The sequence below is a fragment of the Myotis yumanensis genome, unplaced genomic scaffold, assembly GCF_028538775.1.
Source record: "Myotis yumanensis isolate MYYU_CA2020_CCGP unplaced genomic scaffold, mMyoYum1.0.hap1 SCAF_13, whole genome shotgun sequence".
In the NCBI taxonomy this organism is placed as follows: domain Eukaryota; kingdom Metazoa; phylum Chordata; class Mammalia; order Chiroptera; family Vespertilionidae; genus Myotis; species Myotis yumanensis.
The window spans coordinates 25,245,195-25,264,884 of record NW_027223764.1 but is presented as its reverse complement, the minus strand read 5'-3'; the positions used below and the strand labels follow the sequence as shown (position 1 = coordinate 25,264,884).

Genomic DNA, 19,690 nt, shown 5'->3' with positions numbered 1-19,690 from the left:
CTTTCTCCAGAGGATTGTCCTGAACAATGGGTGTCACCTTACCCACAGATGCCTGAAATGTTTTACTCTCACCCCTTGAGGTTGGCCCACCTGTGCATTTGTGCTCCTGGGCGCTCTGGGATTAGCCCGAAGAGAGACTTCTCTTCGCCTCTTTTCTTCTCCCACCCCATCCTGTTACCTTCGTTTATTCTCAGTAAACCACAAGAATCCTCTTTTCAAGTGCTGTTTTAAGGGAACCTGACTTACTAGAAAATTGGGCAAAAAAGGTTGACCTAGAAAAATGTTCAGTAAACATGAAGGAGCTGAACTTTTTAGTCATCAGGCAAAAGTTACCAAGTATAAAATTTTCTTTTGCTGATCAGGTTGAAAAATTTATAAAATGAGTATTTTCATGATTGTGGGGAAAGGCATTAACATGGAAGGGATATAATTTGATACCAATCTTATAGATATTCCTGTAAATGTATTTCTTTAGAAATAACTGGTTAGATACAAAGGGTGCATGGATGAGGATATTCATTGCAACAATATCTTAAATAATGGGAGAATGAAAACAACCTTATGCCCAATAATAATAGGATTAGTTAAATGATCCATTGTACAGTGAAACAAGAATAAAGATGTGTAGAATAGGTTCAATTGAGAACAAAGTTATAAAACTGAATGTGCAGTGCCCATATGTAATGTGCACAGAAAAATCAGAATGCCATGTAATTAGGATTATTGGTGTGATGTAGCTTTTTTCAGTATCTGTTTCTACAATTGGCTGAATACTTAATGAGTATGTATTGCTTGTTCAAGAGGAGAGAGGAAGTTTTTCATTTGAGGAATGAAAGCAGTGTGATAGATGTAATGACCTGGAGAAAAAGTATAAGAATACACTTGGAAGGAATAACAAAGTCCAAAGGAAGGGGTCCAGATGGCTTCCTGGACAAAAATGCCTCTAACCCAAGCATGTCAAACTCAAAGGCTAACACAGGCCAAATAAACAAGGTTTAAGTTAATGTGGGCCACAAAAAAACAAAAGCTTCCATTGTCATAGAAACGTAGGTTTATTTTGATAGAGACATGCTAAATACAAAGGGCTGAAAGACATAAAATAATAGAACATTTTAATAAAAATTAATAGTTTTTCTTGAACATTAACTTACCAGACACTGAATAACTGCACAAATTAATAAGCGTAACGCAAATAAACCTATTTTTCTTGTTCTCCGGAAGCAAAATATTTCCTGTTGTGCACACCAAACAAGTCAGGACAAGACCAATGATGTGGCAATCGGCTGCTAAAATATTCGCTGCTAGTATTAGTGGAGAGAAATGGTGCGCCTGCATGTAAGGCGAGTAAGGGAAATGAATGCAACATGATTATAGTAATCAGTCATTAGCGAACGTTGTAGTTCGTTATTAATAATGATGTATAGCCCTGACTGGTTTGGCTCAGTGGATAGAGCGTCGGCCTGCGGACTGAAGGGTCCCGGGTTCGATTCCGGTCAAGGGCATGTACCATGGTTGCGGGCACATCCCCAGTAGGGGGTGTGCAGGAGGCAGCTGATCCATGTTTCTCTCTCATCGATGTTTCTAACTCTCTATCCCTCTCCCTTCCTCTCTGTAAAAAAAAAAATCAATAAAATGTATTTTAAAAAAATGATGTATAACAGGACATTGTAAAAATGAAGTTACAAAATTTTTATTATTTTATTAAAATGTTTCTTACATATTGTTATATTGACTGGGTCGCAAAAATATTCATGTGGGCTGCATGTGGGCTGCGAGTTTGACACGCTTGCTCTAACCCAAAGGAAGAAGGAGAAATGATGCTGCGGGGTGGGGTGGGGTGGGGTGGGGTGAGGTGGGAAGAAGACCCTTCCAGGGAACTGCCACCACATGTAAAAACAGAAAAGCAAGTGCCTGGATTTTTTAAGGAACTGAAAATTCAGTGGAGTTGAAATTTAGAGTTTAGCTAGGAAAGTAATGAGAAATAGATGAGAATAGAGTTAACAGCTGTCTGATTTTAAGGATTTTAGAAAACATTAAGGAGAAAAGGGAAGCCATTGAAGAATTTTTCAAAGGAGACTGACGTGACCAGATTTGCGTTTTAGGAAAATCACTCTGGCTGCAATTTGGAGAACAGACTGGAGGGAAGTGAACCAGAGGCTGGGGTCTCAGTGGGGCCTGGTGATCTGATGGGAGGAAGTGGGCAGGTTACAGAGCAGTGTCCTTGGTAAGAAGACTCCGTGGTTGGTTGAAAGAGGGTGAGGGAGAGAGAATGTCAAGAACAACTTCCAGGGGTCTCTTGGCCAAAGGAGTATTCCCTTCACTGAGAAAACACAAGACAACAGACTGTGGACAGAGCTGGCTCAGGGGGGAAGACAAGGAAGGAGCTTGTAAAAGTTGACTTCCTATTCAACAGACTTGAAAATTTTGCCTGAACTGTTTATCTTTTTTTCAGCAGAGCTAACTGAGTTGCCCTTGTTCTAGGGGATGTATCCCATGTTGTCTCTACCTCTGTGTTAGTGCAGGTCTTTATATGTGGCAACACAAAAGTGTTTAACCCCTTCGTCTCTCCTCTTCTTTACCCTCCTGCTCTTGTGGGGAGGGAGACTGGAGAAAATCATCATAAAGAGAGGACTTGGTCACATCATAACACACTGAAGTTAATGCCATGGGAGATGTCAGTATTAGCAAGAGAAATGTTGCCTGTGAAAGGGAAGGACCCTGAGCCTTAAGGATCTGAGAAGTTAGAGCCAGGACCCTAGAGGGAGGGGGATGGGAGGGAGGGAGATAGAAGGAAGCTGCCCTTGGAAGGTTGACTCTGGATTAGGAGACTAGATAGAAAAGATTCAAAAATATTTCACACCATCCTCAGAACTCCATATGTGTGCATGACCAGCTGCCTGCAAGAGCTGGTATGGACTATGCCTGAGTGTCCTCTAAAGTGTTGGAGGCATAGCTAAGAGGTTATGTGTGTGATACTGTCTGGAGCGAGTTCTGGGGAGGGTACCAGTGCTGGTGTTTCATGATGGCCTTCAGACATTTCCTAACATGCCACACTATTCCCATACCCATATCCTTTCCTCTCTTCTCTCCACTGCCTGGGATGTTCTGTGCTTGAATTACTCCAGATTATCCCTCAGATTCCTCTGAAAGCCACCACCTCTAAGCAGTCTTTGTAGATATCCCCTCACCCCATCAGATGATGTGCCTCCACATCTTAGACTCATAGAACTCTATTTTTTACTTCATTGTACTTACTACAGGCATTTACTATATATATATTTGTATTTATATTTTGATTTCTGTGATTATTTATTTCTTAGTATTCATCAAATTTTCTCATCACAGGTCTTAGCACCTGGTCCAACACCTGGCAACAAACACCTTGGAGATCAGGAGTTATCCACCAGGTGTGTTTTCTTGTTGGAGGCCTTTGACACTGCCAGAGCTGTCCTTAACAATGGCTAAACCTCAGTCCATTCCTGATGGAACTTCTTAAGGAGCATTGTTTAATTGTTTAGCTTGCAGTAAACATTCTGCCCACCAGGGGTCTCTTTTCCCCATCATTGGGGCCAAAAGAACTTACTCTTTTTTTTTTTTAAGTATAGTTTTATTGATTTCAGAGAGGAAGGGAGAGGGAGAGAGAGATAGAAACATCCATGATGAGAGAGAATCATTGATCAGTGCCTCCTGCACACCCCACACCAGGGATCAAGCCTGCAACCGCGCATATGCCCTGATCAGGAATCCAGGTACATCAATGTTCAACCACTGAGCCGCCACGACCAGGCAAGAACTTACGCCTTTGTATCAATGGTTTTCAAGCCTCGCAGCCCAAGGTGTGGTGGTGGCATGCCACCACTTCTAGAACCTCAGGTCCAGTCTGAGCCTGGCCGAATCAGAATCTGCATTTTAAGATCCTCATGTGATCCACATACATATTAACTACTGAGAAATACTGTTCTACAGGGCAGTCCTCATCTGAAAAACTTGGAAGAATAACGACACCCCATCTAAATGGCCTGTTTCACTTATAGAAGTACTTAGAAAGAGGTTTAGAATGTGTTTGCTTTTATTATGAATATAAAATATACATACGACATAAGATACATTTACACATTTACAATTTGCCGTTACTTTCATCTTTTTGAGCAAATCCCATCTGCATGGCCCCGTTGCCCACTCCTTCCACTGCACTCCGCTCACACTCACAACATCCGCTTCACCTTAGCACAGTGCGTGACTTGGTAAGGAATACCAGGCCCAGCCGGAAAACGGCTGGCTTTCCTGTCCTTCTCTTCCATTCTACTGTTTCCGTCACTGTATGCTTTTCCATGGCCTCAGACTTCAGCAGTAAAAATTCAGGAGAAAAGAGGGCAGCAATAATCACCTTTGTCTCTTAGAAACACCTTGAAATATCCTACGTGAGTGAGGTGACACATAGGCAGCCACTGAGCACTGCTCATTGGCATGGGTTACGGACTATCTACGGGAAGGCTCTGGAGCGTTGTGTACGAATCAAGCTCTGCCCACCAAACAGATGAGCATAAAGAATCTGAGTATCAGTGATAGTGGAGTTCATTTAAGAATAAATAAATAAATGCACAGGAATAGATACAAATAAATAGAGTGGGTCGCCCTAAGGGAAATTTCAATGCCTATGTCCCAGTGCTTTCTTGAAACTTTACAAGGTGCAGCCTGACCATAGGTTGATGAGGAGAAGCAGGGTTTTGTAACTAAGTTGCTCTTCTCTGGGGCCTGGCCTTCCAAAGGCCACCGGTGAGGAGCAGCTGAAGAAAGCCCGCGGTCCGTCGGTCGTGTCTCCTAGAACGCAGCTATGCGAGAGGTCTTGTAGGAGTTCTCTTTGAGGCTGTCAAATATCGCTTTGGTTCCGTTCTGCCAGTGTAACACCAGGTCCATCGGGGTCTTCCCAGCCTAATCAAAACAGATGAGGAAATTTGACTTCCAGATGGGAGGCATCTATAAATTCACATCCTCTCTTAAGATATGTTTAATGAGGTAATGGATGGGTGTGTGTTACTGGAGTGTTTTATGCTTTCTTCTGTGAGTGATTTGCCGTTTTTATTCAAACCAGTCTTTCACTGTTTCTCATGGGAATGCTTTTGGCATTTCAGATGAGCAATTTTTTTCCCCCTATGGGACTATTTCAGGTATTAATAAAAATCCCCAGTTCCTATCAATTTGTAAAATGATTCCTTGATTGATAAAAACTGGTGGTAACCCAGCTGCTTCGACGCCTTGGCTTAAATACTCAGGAACTGCTCAGAACTATTACTGCTCCAGGGGGTAGATTTTTCACAACTAGTTACATTGAGCTCTCTCCCAGGAAATTTTACTTTTCTGGAGGTGACATCAATGACATGTGTGAATAAATAATTTTTGACACCAAAATTCTTTTTCTTTTGAATGTCTCAAGATAGTCACAGAAAATTAAAATCATGGTACCTCTCAATTCTTGTCTTTAAATATGAGAAGTTCTAAAACTTTCCATCTCTATTCATTCAGAAGTCTCTCTAACACAGAGATTGCGAATTGGCAGCTTTGAGATGCAAATCAGTCTAGAGCAGTGATGGCGAACCTATGACACGCGTGTCAGAGGTGACACGCGAACTCATTTTTTTGGTTGATTTTTCTTTGTTAAATGGCATTTAAATATATAAAATAAATATCAAAAATATAAATCTTTGTTTTACTATGGTTGCAAATATCAAAAAATTTCTATATGTGACACGGCACCAGAGTTAAGTTAGGGTTTTTCAAAATGCTGACATGCCGAGCTCAAAAGGTTCGCCATCACTGGTCTAGAGACCTGTTTTGTTTTGGCCCAAACAGCTTAGGTTGTGTGTGTGTGTGTGTGTGTGTGTGTGTATTTTGTACATTGGAATTAATTTTCAACAGTTGGAAAATAAGAGATTTCTCAACTGAACTAGTGGTTTCTGAAGAAAAAAAATCAGAAGAGCTGGCAGCATGAGACTGTGGTTCCGCAGAGCAACACTGGGCTGGCTTGAGGAAGAGCCTCCACCTTGCAAAGTGATGTGCACAGATTCCTGCACCCACCCCCTTATGTTACTTGTATGATCCGCCTGGCCCCTGTGCATATTGAGTCAGTGGCCCTATAACCTTCACTTTGGAACTTCTCACACATCTCCCTTTATCAGCAGACATGAAGACAGTTTGGACAACAACACAATAACATATTGTGAGTTGTTTCCAATCCCTTTCAAGATGGTTTCCAATAGCTTTCTGGTCTTTGTGGAACATTGACCCATTGGGTCAATGACATGAATAGTTTCAGAACCCGCATGCCTGGGTCTCACTGATATACAGAACTCTGAGCCCTATTTGTATATTTTTGGCTATTCCATAAATTCCTGGCACTCCTGTCTATTGAAATCTATCTCCTTATTTTCTGCCTAGTTACACAGTCTCCCCAATCTGTATGCTATTTATCTCTGCGGGTAGTGTCTCACAGTCTGAAGAAAAAAAATCATATTTTCTGCAGCTTTGGAGATTTGATTGAATCTACTCTTTTTCTGATACTTTAAATTATTAGATAAAGCCAATCCCAATATCAGGGGTAAGGGAATTCTACCTTTAACACTTTCCCACCCCAAGCAGCAGTCTCTATTACTTGCACTTATTCTTTGTTCCTGTCATCAAGCCAATTGTTTCCATGATAAAATATTCCTCTCAGTCTCATAGTAATACAATAAGGAGAAGAAATAATTCACATTATATGATCACTGGGATTTTCTTTTTTGTAAAAAGTGATTCTCCAAAAGCTTTCAAGTTATTTTTTCAGTAATTTACACCCTTTCCTCTGGGTGATATTTTTAAAGCTTATATTAGATGATGTTTGCCTGGGAATTGGGGCCATGAGAAGTTGGTTTCGTTTTCTGCTTACAGATGAAGCTAAATTAATACATACTTGTAAAAGGGACTTATACAAGCATTTTCGAGGCCTAAATATAGGAAATTATTTTGAGGGATGTGCAGATAAACCAAAGCGGAAAATAGATGGAGATTATCTCAAAAATATAGGCAACAGTACAGCGGCCCCTGGAAAAAAGTGGTAGCATGCGATGCTGTTGTCAGGAGGGGAGGACTTCGAATTCCTGGGATTAGATATTGATTGATTTGAGTTCACTGGCTCTGGCTGCGTTGACCACTGTGGAATTTGAGACTCACTCCTTCAGGAAGATGGTGTCTGTATTCCTGTCAACCCCAGGCTGTGCTCAGCCAGGATGGACACAGCAGATTGCACTTGTGTCCGTGGAGGTGAGCAATTGGACCATCTTTTATTTTCAAGACCAAATTCTAAAAGAATTACTAGATACCATATTAGACACTGAAGTCATAGCAGTCACTATGGCTCTCCCCATCTCTGACCAGGTGACCCGAGTCTGCCAAGGTTAGCAGGGATAGAATGGACCAAACGGGCCACTGAAACCGTTAGAGACAACCCCTGAAATACTACCATTGCAGGACGATTTTCAAGACAGTTTTATACATTGGAAATCCTGCAGGCAGGGTTCCGTGTTTGGAGCACTTACACAGTTCTTGACGTTGAGGTCCGCGCCGTACATAATCAGGAGTCGGATCATCTTGTAACGATTCAGTCTCACGGCGTCGTGCAGCGGGGTATCTCCTTCCTAGAGAAGCAGAGTGAACACGCTGATGGGGGTCCTGAGGACAGAGGTGGGTACCGGCTTGGGGAGTAATTCCAAATCAACAAGGACTAAACTCTGACTACTCACTCGGTCTTTGGCGTTGAGGTCCGCCTCGCAGGCGATGAGATGCTCCGCGCACTCGTAGTGGCCTGTCCTCACCGCCACATGCAGCGCTGTGCTGAGCAACTGGGAGATTGAAGAACGAGGTGGATTTGCTGGGCGTGAGGACCGGGCTGTCCCAGACCCCAAGGCACGTGGGGGACCGGGCCAGTGGCCACTATGGTACCCCACACACAGAATGGGCTCTCAGTAGATGGCAAAGTTGGGAGGAGGTGGGGAATGAGGAATGGAAAGGGGAGGGGGAGAAGGAGAAGAAGAGGGGGAACAGGGAGAGAGGAGGAGGAGGGGAGAGGGAGAAGGCGGGGTGGGGGGAGGGGCGGACGCAGGGCTGCAAGAGGAGAAATACCTTATCCCGGGCACTGATTTTTGCTCCTTTATTCAGCAACAATTTTAAGACATCCACGTTTCCTCCACGGCTTGCCCAGTGGATGGCTGTAGATTCAAGCTATACCCGGAAGGTAAAAGGACATGACTTAAGGTAAAGAAGAATCTGGTCAGAGGAATTAGTGCGGACTTGGTGTCTAAGGCCGGGGAACACCTGCTTTGCTGGGACATCTGGTAGCAGTGGTTGTCCCCGTCTAGATCCCCAATTCCAACTATTGGAGTTGAAGGCTCTTTGCCAAATGTTTTAGCTAAACTCTTACGTGTGCGAACAGGAGTATATGCATGCATATGTGTGCATCTGTCATGGGCATCGTTAGGAGGCTCTTAATCTAATAAATATGTATTAAGAAGAATAAGAGCTACAACTTGATGAGAATTTCCTCGTGCCAACATGTTGCTAGCCACCCTCAACTTGGTTGTCCTCCTGGCAACATTATGAGTGAGGTCGGTGGTACTGTGATAAAATCAAGGCTCCACAGGAGTCATGTTTGCTCCCCAAGAACATACAGCTAGTGAATGGCAGGATAGATATGCAAACCCACTTTTAATCACTTTTGCCAAATACGAATACTCAAAAGTTCTAGAAAAAGTGTACTTCAACATTCTGGCAGAATAAAAGTGGTCCCTTCCAAAAGATTTTAACTTGCATCTAACACCTCTTCCTGTGCCCCTGTTATTTCTTATCTCCTGCCAGTTCTCATTTCTCCTTTGTGCTAGCATAGCTTCTGCACCTCGCCCATCATCCCTTGTGGTCATTGCAGGCTGCACTTACTCAGAAAAGGCCCCCTTCGCTGCTCTGGGTGGTTTGTCTCTGGCCTGTCAAATCCCACACTCGTGAATTTTAGTGTCTCTCCATGCTAACTTTATTTTTTGTTTCTTTAATTGTTTTTCTGTGTGTGTTTTGGGTTCAGTTTTGGCCAAATCCTTTGTACTCTTCATGTACCCTTTCCGCTTTGCTCTAAAGTCAAATTGAGCTGCATTTAAATAAATAAAGCATTTCCAAGCTCAATTTCAGTTCATAAAATACGCTGTATACTGGTCTTTGTAGAAATCACAGTGTTGAATTATTGAGGTCTGAAAAGCAGCTGCTTTCCATAGATGCAATTCATTTAGTATGCAGTCTAGCCCCAAATCACGTCTACGGCAGTCAGCATCTATCATATAAGGCATGCAGTGAGAGAATTCTGATTCATTGCTGGCAGCCCAGGGGCCTCGAGCAGACTGCCGTGTATAATGGAAGGGCGGGGATGTTGAAAGGCGAGTGTCGACTGTATTACTTCTCAGTAATGCTACTGACTTGATAATGACCCAGCTCTCTGATGAGGATATTGAATTCTGCTCAACAGCTTTCACTTCCTCCTTTTCCCTGGAACACTTCTCTCCTTTTCAGTATGTATAGAAAATACTTTCCACATGACCTAGTCCCATCTCTTGTGTGGAGAAATAAGCTTTTCCCTAGCTCACTCAGATCAATTTCCAGTCCAATCAGCCCAGTGTTTCATTTTAGCTTTTCTCAAGCTTCATATAGTCTATACATTTTGGCTTATTTCCAAACAAAGAAATATATTCACCATATCACGGAATTCGATCTGTGCTCCAGCTTCCAATAACTTCTCCACAATTGCCAGGTGTCCTTCCAAGCATGCTCTATGCAGAGCTGTCCGTTTATACTATCAGAATAGAGATTAAAAGAGAGAAATGCATATAAAAATGTGCATAAATCCTTTCTAGTAGGTCTGAATCTGGGGACTCTGATGACTTAATTGATAGAAACTGGAGTGCTTCTTTATGAATTAGAAATGTTAAATTCACTAAAATTGCAGAACTAGAACAATTATCCTGCAACGGAGATTTGTGCTTCCTGCAAAGTACATTTCTAAGTGCCTAGAAGTCTATCTACATGGGGGGATGTGACGTCTTGCAGGTTCAAGACTACCTAAATGCTGATTTTCCCTCTATTGTATTTTGTGCCTTCATTGTTGTGTGATATTTATCATGCAGATCAGACAGTTTTCTTTCAGATCTGGGACTGTTGGTAAGTTAAACATCAAAAAGTATTCCATTCATTTTAAGAAAATGGGAGCACTCATTTTTAGTTCAACTTCAGAAATGATTCCCCATTTACATTTCTGAATACAAAAAAGATTAGTGATTTCTGGTAAATTGGCTTCATACAAATAGGTGAATTAGACTTATTAAAGCTGCAACAACTTTAGGTATGATTTCACTCCAGTGCCCTCCTTACAGATAAGGAAACTGAGATTGGGGAAATGCAAATCAAGTAGCGAAACAGAGATAGAGCTGGCACGTGAGCACTAGTCTCTGAATTTCCCACCTAGAGCTGATGTGTTTGGGTCCAATCAGAGATGATGCTAATAATATACAGGGTATCCCCCCAAATGCATAGACACTTTGAATAATTATTAACTCCAATGGGTTAAATCTGAAAAGAAAGAAACATCAATTGAGCTATCAGGAAAAAGTGTATATACATATTTGGGGGGACACTCTATTTCTGCAAAGGTAGTTTGTTGGCCTGGCCTTATTCAACGCCTATCCCAAGGATCTAAGAAGTTAAAGGCGAATGAAAAATCAGCCAGAAATATATGAGTCCAAAACAATTATTCAATCAATAGCACTAATCCAGGATTTTGGGGGAGGGGTTTTCTTTTGGACCACTGTACTCTTCTGTTATGCTGCTGACATATGTGGCAACAGCTGGGGAAAGCTGTTTCAGGTGGATTGATTTTTGGCACCATGTTAGCAAGGCTGCAGTAAAGCAGAAGAAACACAAAATTAATGAGCTTGGTTTTGCAGTGCTTTTTGTAAGCCTTACCTCATCACAGGCATCTGGATTGTTCTTGTCTGACAAGAATTTTTCTACTACTGGCAGTTTATTCTCCAGGGCAGCCTTCAGAAACCGAGGCACATCCACAGGTTCTGTCTAAAGCCAAAATAGGGTGAGAGTTACCCGTGAGCATCCCAACATTCAATCAAACCTTCCACAGGTTTATTCCCCCATAGCACACACGCCAGACATGTGAGACTATAAAGCCTAAAGCCCTTACGATGATTTCAGGTTCAGGTTCCTTCACAACTGGAACTTTAGTTTTCCTGTATTTTTTCTTTTTCTTCAGTTGAATGATAACTTCAAGGTCTTCTAAATTTTCAAGCTTTGATCTTTGTTCTAGTTTTTTCTTCTTGAGCTAAAAAAGAAAACCGTGTTTCAAATATGTTGAGTTCTACTGACAAGCATTCTGGTTGTGTCTAAACAAAACCTGCAAGGTCTGAAATAAGTATGCTGCATGAGCAAAAGAATAGAAAAAATAAGCCTTTGATTTCAGTTTAGTCATTTCTTATTTGAGAATTTGGGGGTCTGATTTTTTAATTAATTGTCTTCCTCTTCACTTATCTTGCATGTAGCATCAGCTTTTGACTAATTGGAGATAGGATCTAGTCTCTAAGTGATGATTTTGTAATTACTGCCATAAACAAACCCCAGATTTCTGTCAAATTTTTTCATCATACTCAAGAATTTTTTTTTTTTACCCAAAATAGTCTAATAATGAGTGCTGAGGTTTGAAATATCAATGCCAATCTCTTTCAGGTGGCCCAGTAAGCAGGGCCCATGAAACAGACTACAGCTAACTAATGCATGTTTTATCTGTCGTTAGTAAGTAATGAAAATTCACCCAGGAACACAGATCTTAGCAACACAGATAGTAGACACAGTCAAAGAATGATCCTTAGACCACAAACCACGTTATTGAGAGAAAGGGGTCTCTCTTTCTTGGAATAAACTAGATGCATGTGACATCAGAAATTCACTGGACACATTTCTCTTTCCAAGTCTTTCAATCAGAACATGGTCAAAGAACCTTCGATCATTGACTCAGAGTCTGGAGGACATAGTCTCGCCAAAGAATTCTTTCCCACAACGTATCCCATAGAAGTTGTCTCTTTATGGGGGTTCATATTTGGTATGAAACATCTTTGGGATGGTGGCATTTATTTTCTTTCTCTCTTTGCTTCTTCCTGCTTGGCATCACCTTTTCCCTATGCTATCCCTAACCTCCCACTAGTGGATCCCATGGAGGGTTCTTACCTCTGCCTCTCGCTGTTTCTCAATTTTCCACTGCTGCTCCGCAAGGCTCACTGAGTGGGCCGGAAGTGTTTTCAGGTCCTCGTGCTTCTCCAAAGTAACAGCAGCTTCATACTCTCCATCTGTGAAATCCTCAGGGAGGAACTCCCCAGTGTCCCCACCGCCATTCTTCTTCCCTGTGACCTACGAGGGAAGAAGATGGCAGGTCAGAGTAGCAGGGCTTGTCCTGGGGTCGTCCTCTGTGGAGGATGCTGCAGGAGGCCCCTGGTCCTCTTCCCTGGCAGCAGCCGCCCCCGTGCAGCTGTCAGATCTCAGGTGTGACCTGTTGCTGCGATGTTCCAGGACTACCTTCAGGTACTTGTCCTGCTGTCTTAGTTAAATCAAGGTTTAGGTTAGATTGATACGCTGAAATACACTTAATCCACTTAGTCACATTTCTCCTAGGAAAATCACAACCACCCCCTCTGAATATTTAAAATTCCTTCATTTTATTACTTTTGATAACTCTTGGCCTTGAGTTGAAAAGTTTTCTGACACATGTTCTTGCCATAGAGCTTCTTCCCTAAGGCATTTTGATAATGACATGTGAGTGTACACTTTAGTAATAAAACCAAAAAGGAAAAGGTAATAAATAGGAAACATGTAGAAAATTCATTGCTCCCAGCTCCATTTTTCCAGTGTCAAGTGTCACTCGTTTTATCACATAAACCAACCATTTTCCATATATGACATTTTCACTGTGCGTTCTGTACCTGTGCATTATGCCTGAAAGAAAAAGGACATTTTCATTTTCAAATTAAAACCAAACCAGTTTTTATTGCATAAAAAAAACATGTCTTACGTACCAGCTCTTCCACTTTCAGCATCATCATGTTGGCCTGAAGTTCGCCTGTATGTTTTTCTCCTGCGGAATGAATCCCTTCAGTCGGCCCTGCTGGGCTCCTCCACACGGGGCAGCTTATATAGCCAGGGCTGGGTGAGATAATCTTCCAACCTGGGAACCCAAGTAACACCCCCGCCCCCACCAGTGGCCAGCTCAGAGGCAGGTGAATTTTCGTTCCAGACTCAGTGTCTGGGAAGCAGAAGAGGGAGGAGATGACAGGCAACCCCACTGAATATGTGAATCAAGAGGAAATGTGAGAGGGCCATTCCTTTGGCAGTGACCACACCGCTCAGCAATGCCAGTCATCCTATTTATCGGGAAGCCAGGGGACAGCTGCCTGTTGATATTGCACCACAACACTGCTCTTTTGCCTTCTTTGTCAGCTTTCATATGACTAACTCTATCAGGAAAATGTAAATACCCTGCACATCACACTCCCAGTAATATCTTTCTGATAACCGGACTTATCAGCACTTCACTTGGGGGAAGTGTTACTTCAGGACATCCTATTCCCATGGGTAAACAGCCTGAGAGGAAAGGATCCGAGTCCGCATGGCCCTTGTCTATATCTGTTGGAATTCTCTGGAGTGATGTCTGGGGCTAAAAAGGCCCCATGACATGCCTTCTTGCCATCATTATAAGAAATTGAAAGCATTCAGTAATGCACTTTTGTTTTATGCCGTCATTGGCCATAATTAGCATATGACATGCTTACTGTCTTCTAAAGCAGCATACTTACTGGAGCAATTTTTATTCAAAAAAGATCCAAATGGTCCAGAGACAGATTATATGAGACCAGTTATTTGCAACAGTTCGACCTTGACTAGGTCATAGAGCCAAAGTTCTCAGTTGCTGTGGGTAAAAGACTCCTATGGGAGCTATCTGTATTTTCAAAGCACTCAGATCATTGGGATGCATCAAGGTTTGCGATGCATTGCCAGAGAAGCAAAGAGCAGTGCTTTGGGCAGGGATGTTTCAGGTTTTTCATCTCTGAGGTGTTACGTTATGTTAAAATACTTAGGTCTCATTCTGGCTGGCATGACTCAGTGATTGGAGAGTCAGTCCTTGTACCGAAGGATCTCGGGTTTGCTTCCTGGTCAAGGGCAAGTATCTGGGTTGCAGGCTTCATCCCTAGCCCCAGTAGGGGCATGTGCGGAAGGCAACCAGTCGTTTTTTGAGAGATATGTCTCTCCCACATTGATGTTTCTCTTTCTTCTCTCTCTCTCTCTCTCTTTCTTTCTCTCTCTCTCTCTCTCTCTCTCTCTTCCTCCCCTCCTCCCTTCCACACTCTCTCTGAAAATCTATAGAAAAAATATCCTTGGGAGAGGATTAAAAAAAATTATATACACACACACACATATATATATATATATATATATATATATATATATATATATTAGTCTTTTAATAGTTAAAGGAGAAATGGGTTACTATCTTCAAAGCCATTTAAAACCTTTTTTTTTTAAGCAAAAGAAACAAAGGAAGAAGGAAAGAATATTAATGAGGGGAGTGCTAATTAGGATGTTATAGTGACCTTTCTGTGTCTACATGCCTTCAAACTTACCCACTCAACAAACCTGGCTGCCATTCTCTCCTGCCCCTTCTACTAATTAGCCCATGGATGGTTTCTCTGGAACTTTCTGAATGAGACATTGACTCCCAAAACCACACATTGGCCAAGAGGGACCCTCCCAGTAATCCCCATGTCTGTTTTGCTCTCCTAACATTCTCTCCTAAAGGAGTTTTATCTAAAGGAAATTTCCTAGTGTTTTCTTTGAGGTGGCGACAGCTGTTACCATGTTCATTAGTCTCTTTATGTAAGAAGAGGCCATTTAAATTTTCCTACCATTTCTTATGCCTTTTTGTCCCAGGTCAGACTCAACCTGAGGGGAGTGTTAGGAATAATCTTGGGGGAAGAGTCATGGATTGTTTAAGAGTTATTATTATTATTATTATTATTATTATTATTAATTTTACAGAGAGGCAAAGAGAAAGAAAGAGATTTGTTGTTCTACTTATTTCTGCATTCACTGGTGATTCTTATATGTTCCGGGACTGGGGATCGAACCCACAACCTTGGAGTATTGGGACAACACTCTAACCAACTGAGCTACCTGGCTGGGGCCTGTTTATGAGTCTTGAAGATGGAACCCCAGAGCTATTGGTGCCCTCAGAGTTCAAGTATGACCAGTGCTTTCGTTTTACAGAAATGAAGCCAAGCAACAGACACTTTAAGTAACTTGCTCTAGATACACAGCTCATTGGTGGATGCAGGTTTAAGAGTTTTCATTCCATCCAACAGAAGCAGAGAATCACTGATCTCAGCAGATTTTCTAGGGCAGTTCATACCTAGACCCACTCAGCGCCCAACCAAAACTGATGAAAAGGCTCTTCAGTGTTCAGATCACCTCAGAGAATGCAAGTAAAAGTGGGTAGGATGGCTCACCATGCCCATTCCCTCTGCTTGTCACTTAATCATCCCCTCAATCCTGGCTGCTTCCAGGAAGTCTTGAAGAAAACTTTGCAGAGGATGACACTTGAGGAAGGGTTGATGGAATGGGCTGAACTTAAAAAAGGGCGCAAGCTGGGCAGATCCTCAGATACCTTCAGGGCCGGCAAAATCACCACTGGGCCTCTCCTTTCTCCATGTTGATACTGTTTGTCACAAAATCCAAGAGGATTCTAGGTACATTTAGACATTTAGCTCCCAAACAACACATAAGACAAAACTGTATTTTCAAATCATTATTCATCGAAATTGCAAACAAAGCTTCTCAACTAGAAGAGAGTTCTCTGTCGCTTGTTTTTAAGGAGTTTCCATCCGTAAAAGTTCCCCTAGCGGGGTAAATCCCAAAGTGTGTAGACTTGGCTTTATCCTAGCCTCAGAGTAGGCGTAACCTTTTCTTATCAAGATGAATTGAGACAACAAAGCTTCAAGTTGGTTCTGCAATCACTGAGCAACCAGTGCTAACAATCCACGACCAGAATGAGCAGGGGAATGGTCCCTGAGCTTTGCCAGTTCCCTCTTGAGCCTTTTCCCACTGCCTGCAGGATTTGTGCATTTCAGCGGGACAGAATATAACCTGTGTACAGCTTATAGAGGAGAAACTGAGAGGCAGAGAAGCAGGGCCTAAAGCACTTCTTGTTGCCACCCAGGGTTTGAAAGACATGCCCAGATGCCTCCTGTGCTCGTGTGCAATGGCTCGGCTCCAAGGATGATTTTATCTTTCCAAATTTTAAGATACCTCTACGTGGACATTTTCTTTTTCTTACTATATTTCCTTAACTATATAAGTGTTATCTATATCTCTATATCTATATCTATCTATTTAGATAGATATTATAGATAAATAGATATAGATATATAGATATAGATATAGATATTTGTTTTTGTTAAAAATTAAAACATGGCTCAGTTGGAGCATCATCCTGTACATCGAAAGGTTGCAGGTTCTATTCCCTGTCAGGGCACATACCTAGGTTTCGGGTTCAATATCCAGTCAGGGTGTGTATGGGAGGCAGCCAATCGATATTTCTCTCTCACGTCAATGTCTCTTTCTCTCTCTCTCTCCCTTTCTCTAAGGTCAATGAACATATCCTTGGGTGAGGATTACAAACAAAACTTTTAAGTATCAGAAGGTTGCTTAATTACAACCTTACTAAGTATTGATTTGGTACTTGATTTCCCCTCCCCACCTCAATAATATGTTTTAGAGATTGTCTTCTACCAGCATAAACAAATCTATCTCATTATTTTAAACAACTTCATAGATTTATTTCCATGTGTGGATATACCATTGCCTATTTAACCATTCTCATATTTAGGGCATATAAGCTGTTTTTTCCCAAAAGGTCACTTTCATGTGCTACATTCAAAGGCACCTGATAGCACATAAAATGTTACTGTTATTAATACTCCTTGTCCTTAGAACACCTATCTAGACACTGAAAGGAAGGCCTCCAAGGCCTGGAGCCAGATTCTCACTTAGAAGACACCTTGTTCCGCTGTTGTACTTACAATTGCTCATTTTGCCATCCCTCTTAATAGCCTTCCCAGGCCCAGCTGCCACTCACCTTCCTTGGCTCGGAGAAGTCGCTGACTTTGCCTGACTAGGAATGCAAGTATCTTACGGCCAAGCCCTGGTTCAGTTACACACTCGAAAGTGCCAAAGGGAGGTCACAAAGTGAAGCAAACAAGATTCAAGGTTGTTTCCCCTCCCCTGCCAACCGGAATGGAATCACCTGTACTAGTTCAAAGGCCAAAAGCACTGAGCCATTCTGAGCAGGATTGTGGTGTCAGCTTTCATCCCTTCTTAAAGTAGAGTCAAAATACAGTCCTCTTCTTCTCGGGGCTCTGAGAAGAAGATGCACGCACACAACTGTGAGCAACACAGGACAAGTTCTTTCTGTGGTTATCAGTGGCCTTCAACATTAGAGACAGGCAAAGGCTGTGGAGGTCTTACCAGACCTTACAGCAGGTGCCTTGTTCCAGGAACTAATGTGTTCCAACTCCGACTCTGCTACACGTGCAAACCCCTGTCAGCCAACACGACCACATGGCTGTTCTGTAAACTCAGCCAAGACAGCCTCTGTTCAGGTAGGCCCTCGGTCAGTGTTCGGGATAAAAGGTTCACTTCCAGATAAAGGAAACCACGTTCTAGCAGCAGATTTCAGCCCATTTCCTAGTCTGTTATGTGTCAGGCATTTTCTAACACCAAGAGACAAACTGCCCTGCCAGAGAAGGCGGCAGTTGTATACATATGAAGTTGTGAAGAATCAAGGGCATGGGATTTTAATCCTGGCTCTGCCCTGTGTCTAGCTGAGCAAGTCCCTTCACCTCTTAGAGTCTCAGATCCTCACGTTACAAGGACAGCTTTGAACAAAATGATTTCTGGGGCCCTATTGAGGTCTCAAAACCACTGAATCAAAAGGTAGAAACAAACAGTAATGGCTAGAGCATCACATGCAGACAGCAGAGTGGATTCTCCAAAGTCTCTAAAATAGGAAGTGGTCCAGAAAGCCTTCACCAGCCCAGTGTATTTCAACCATTTTTAAGACATGCCCGCATTTGATAACTGTGAAAAATCTCAGTTCTGGCCAGTGTGGCTCGGTGGGTTGGGTGCTGTCCTGTGCACTGAAAGGTTGCTGGTTCAATTACCAGTCAGGGTACATGCTAAGGTTGCAGGCTCCATCCTGGTAGGGGGACATGTAGGAGGCAGCCAGTCGATGTTTCGCTCTCACATTGGTGTTTCTCTCTCTCTCCCTCTCTTACTCTTTCTCAAAATAAAAAAATAAATCTCACACCTTCTGTTAACATGCATAGAAATGTCAAGATCAACTTGAGGTCCAAACCAAATCAAAGCAATGGCAATTTTGAATATGTTTTTCCAAACGTCCATGGACCTTAGAGATTTTGATAAGGCTTCTCTCCTCCTTCCCCTCTGAGAATCTCTGCCCAAATTTTGCCTTTGCTGGAGCCTCTGTCAAAAAGGTAGCAATAAAAGATCAGAAAGGGCTGTCAGTGACTTCATATTAAAATTCTTATTTCTCCAAACAATGGATTCTTTCTGAGGCCCTTACACTAATTGTTATAGTCTTAGTAAGGCAAAGCCTTTACCAGTCAACTTTCTGAGACTGTGATAAGGATGAGCGGACTGTCTTTTACAACTTGGAGAAGAATGGGTATGTTGGAGAATGAGCTAATGTGAATGCATAATGATTCCCTCTCCTGCCCCCAAACTCTGAAAAGCTGAACTTACTTCATGAGATGAAATTTCACTGAATGGACAGTAGGATGATAGAGAGTTTGCACTGAGGCATTTTTTAAAAAGGAAGTCTGATTGTCATAGTAACGCTCTGAAAAGGCTTTGATGCAACCTTGGAATTACTTCACATCCAATTACACAAGACATCCACTTGGGGTGAGAGATAAGTGCTTCTGTGACTGCAAACACAGAAAGAAAATCCATTTACCCTTTTTAGCCAATTTATTAAAGCAAGGGAGAATTATTTTTAAAATGCAATTTCTGACTTCAAGTAAGGAGGAGTATTAGAAAAAAATTTCTTGGTGTAGTTTAGAGGTTCCTAATAAAAGAGAAAATACTGCAAGAAATCGCAAGTTTGGGTTCTTTGGGAAGAAGAGAGATTTGGGGCTAGTACAAGCACTGAGCGGTCATTGAGTCTGGTCCTTGGTCATCAGGAAGGGCCAGGTGCAGGCAGGCAGGACCTCTTACCTTCAGGACTAAAACCTCCCTGTGTAAACATCCTGATGCTGGAAGTCTCGCTGCCACCGTTTCTTAAGATTTTCTGAGAGCTTGGCCCCTTAGTCTGTTTGTCTCATTCTAGCTTTGGGACAGACCATCACCGTCAGAGACATTTGCTGAGCACTTTTGTACAATGAGTCTTTATTTATTTTTTTAAATATATTTTATTGATTTTTGCAGAGAGGAAAGGAGAGGGATAGAGAGTTAGAAACATCGATGCGAGAGAAACATCGATCGGCTGCCTCCTGCA

General features: G+C 42.2%; 1 protein-coding gene across 1 annotated transcript; it reads right to left on the bottom strand.

Moving 5' to 3' along the window:
• Positions 1-4,047: 4,047 nt before the first annotated feature.
• ANKRD1 (ankyrin repeat domain 1) lies at positions 4,048-13,292 on the bottom strand. The gene is made up of 9 exons (XM_070432723.1): positions 13,140-13,292; positions 12,298-12,477; positions 11,261-11,398; positions 11,029-11,136; positions 9,764-9,862; positions 8,155-8,253; positions 7,776-7,874; positions 7,572-7,670; positions 4,048-4,932 (listed from the first exon to the last, which is right to left on the bottom strand). Exons 1-9 carry the CDS (start codon positions 13,164-13,166, stop codon positions 4,822-4,824), a joined length of 960 nt encoding a protein of 319 aa, XP_070288824.1. The 5' UTR covers positions 13,167-13,292; the 3' UTR covers positions 4,048-4,821.
• Between the last annotated feature and the right edge of the window lie 6,398 nt (positions 13,293-19,690).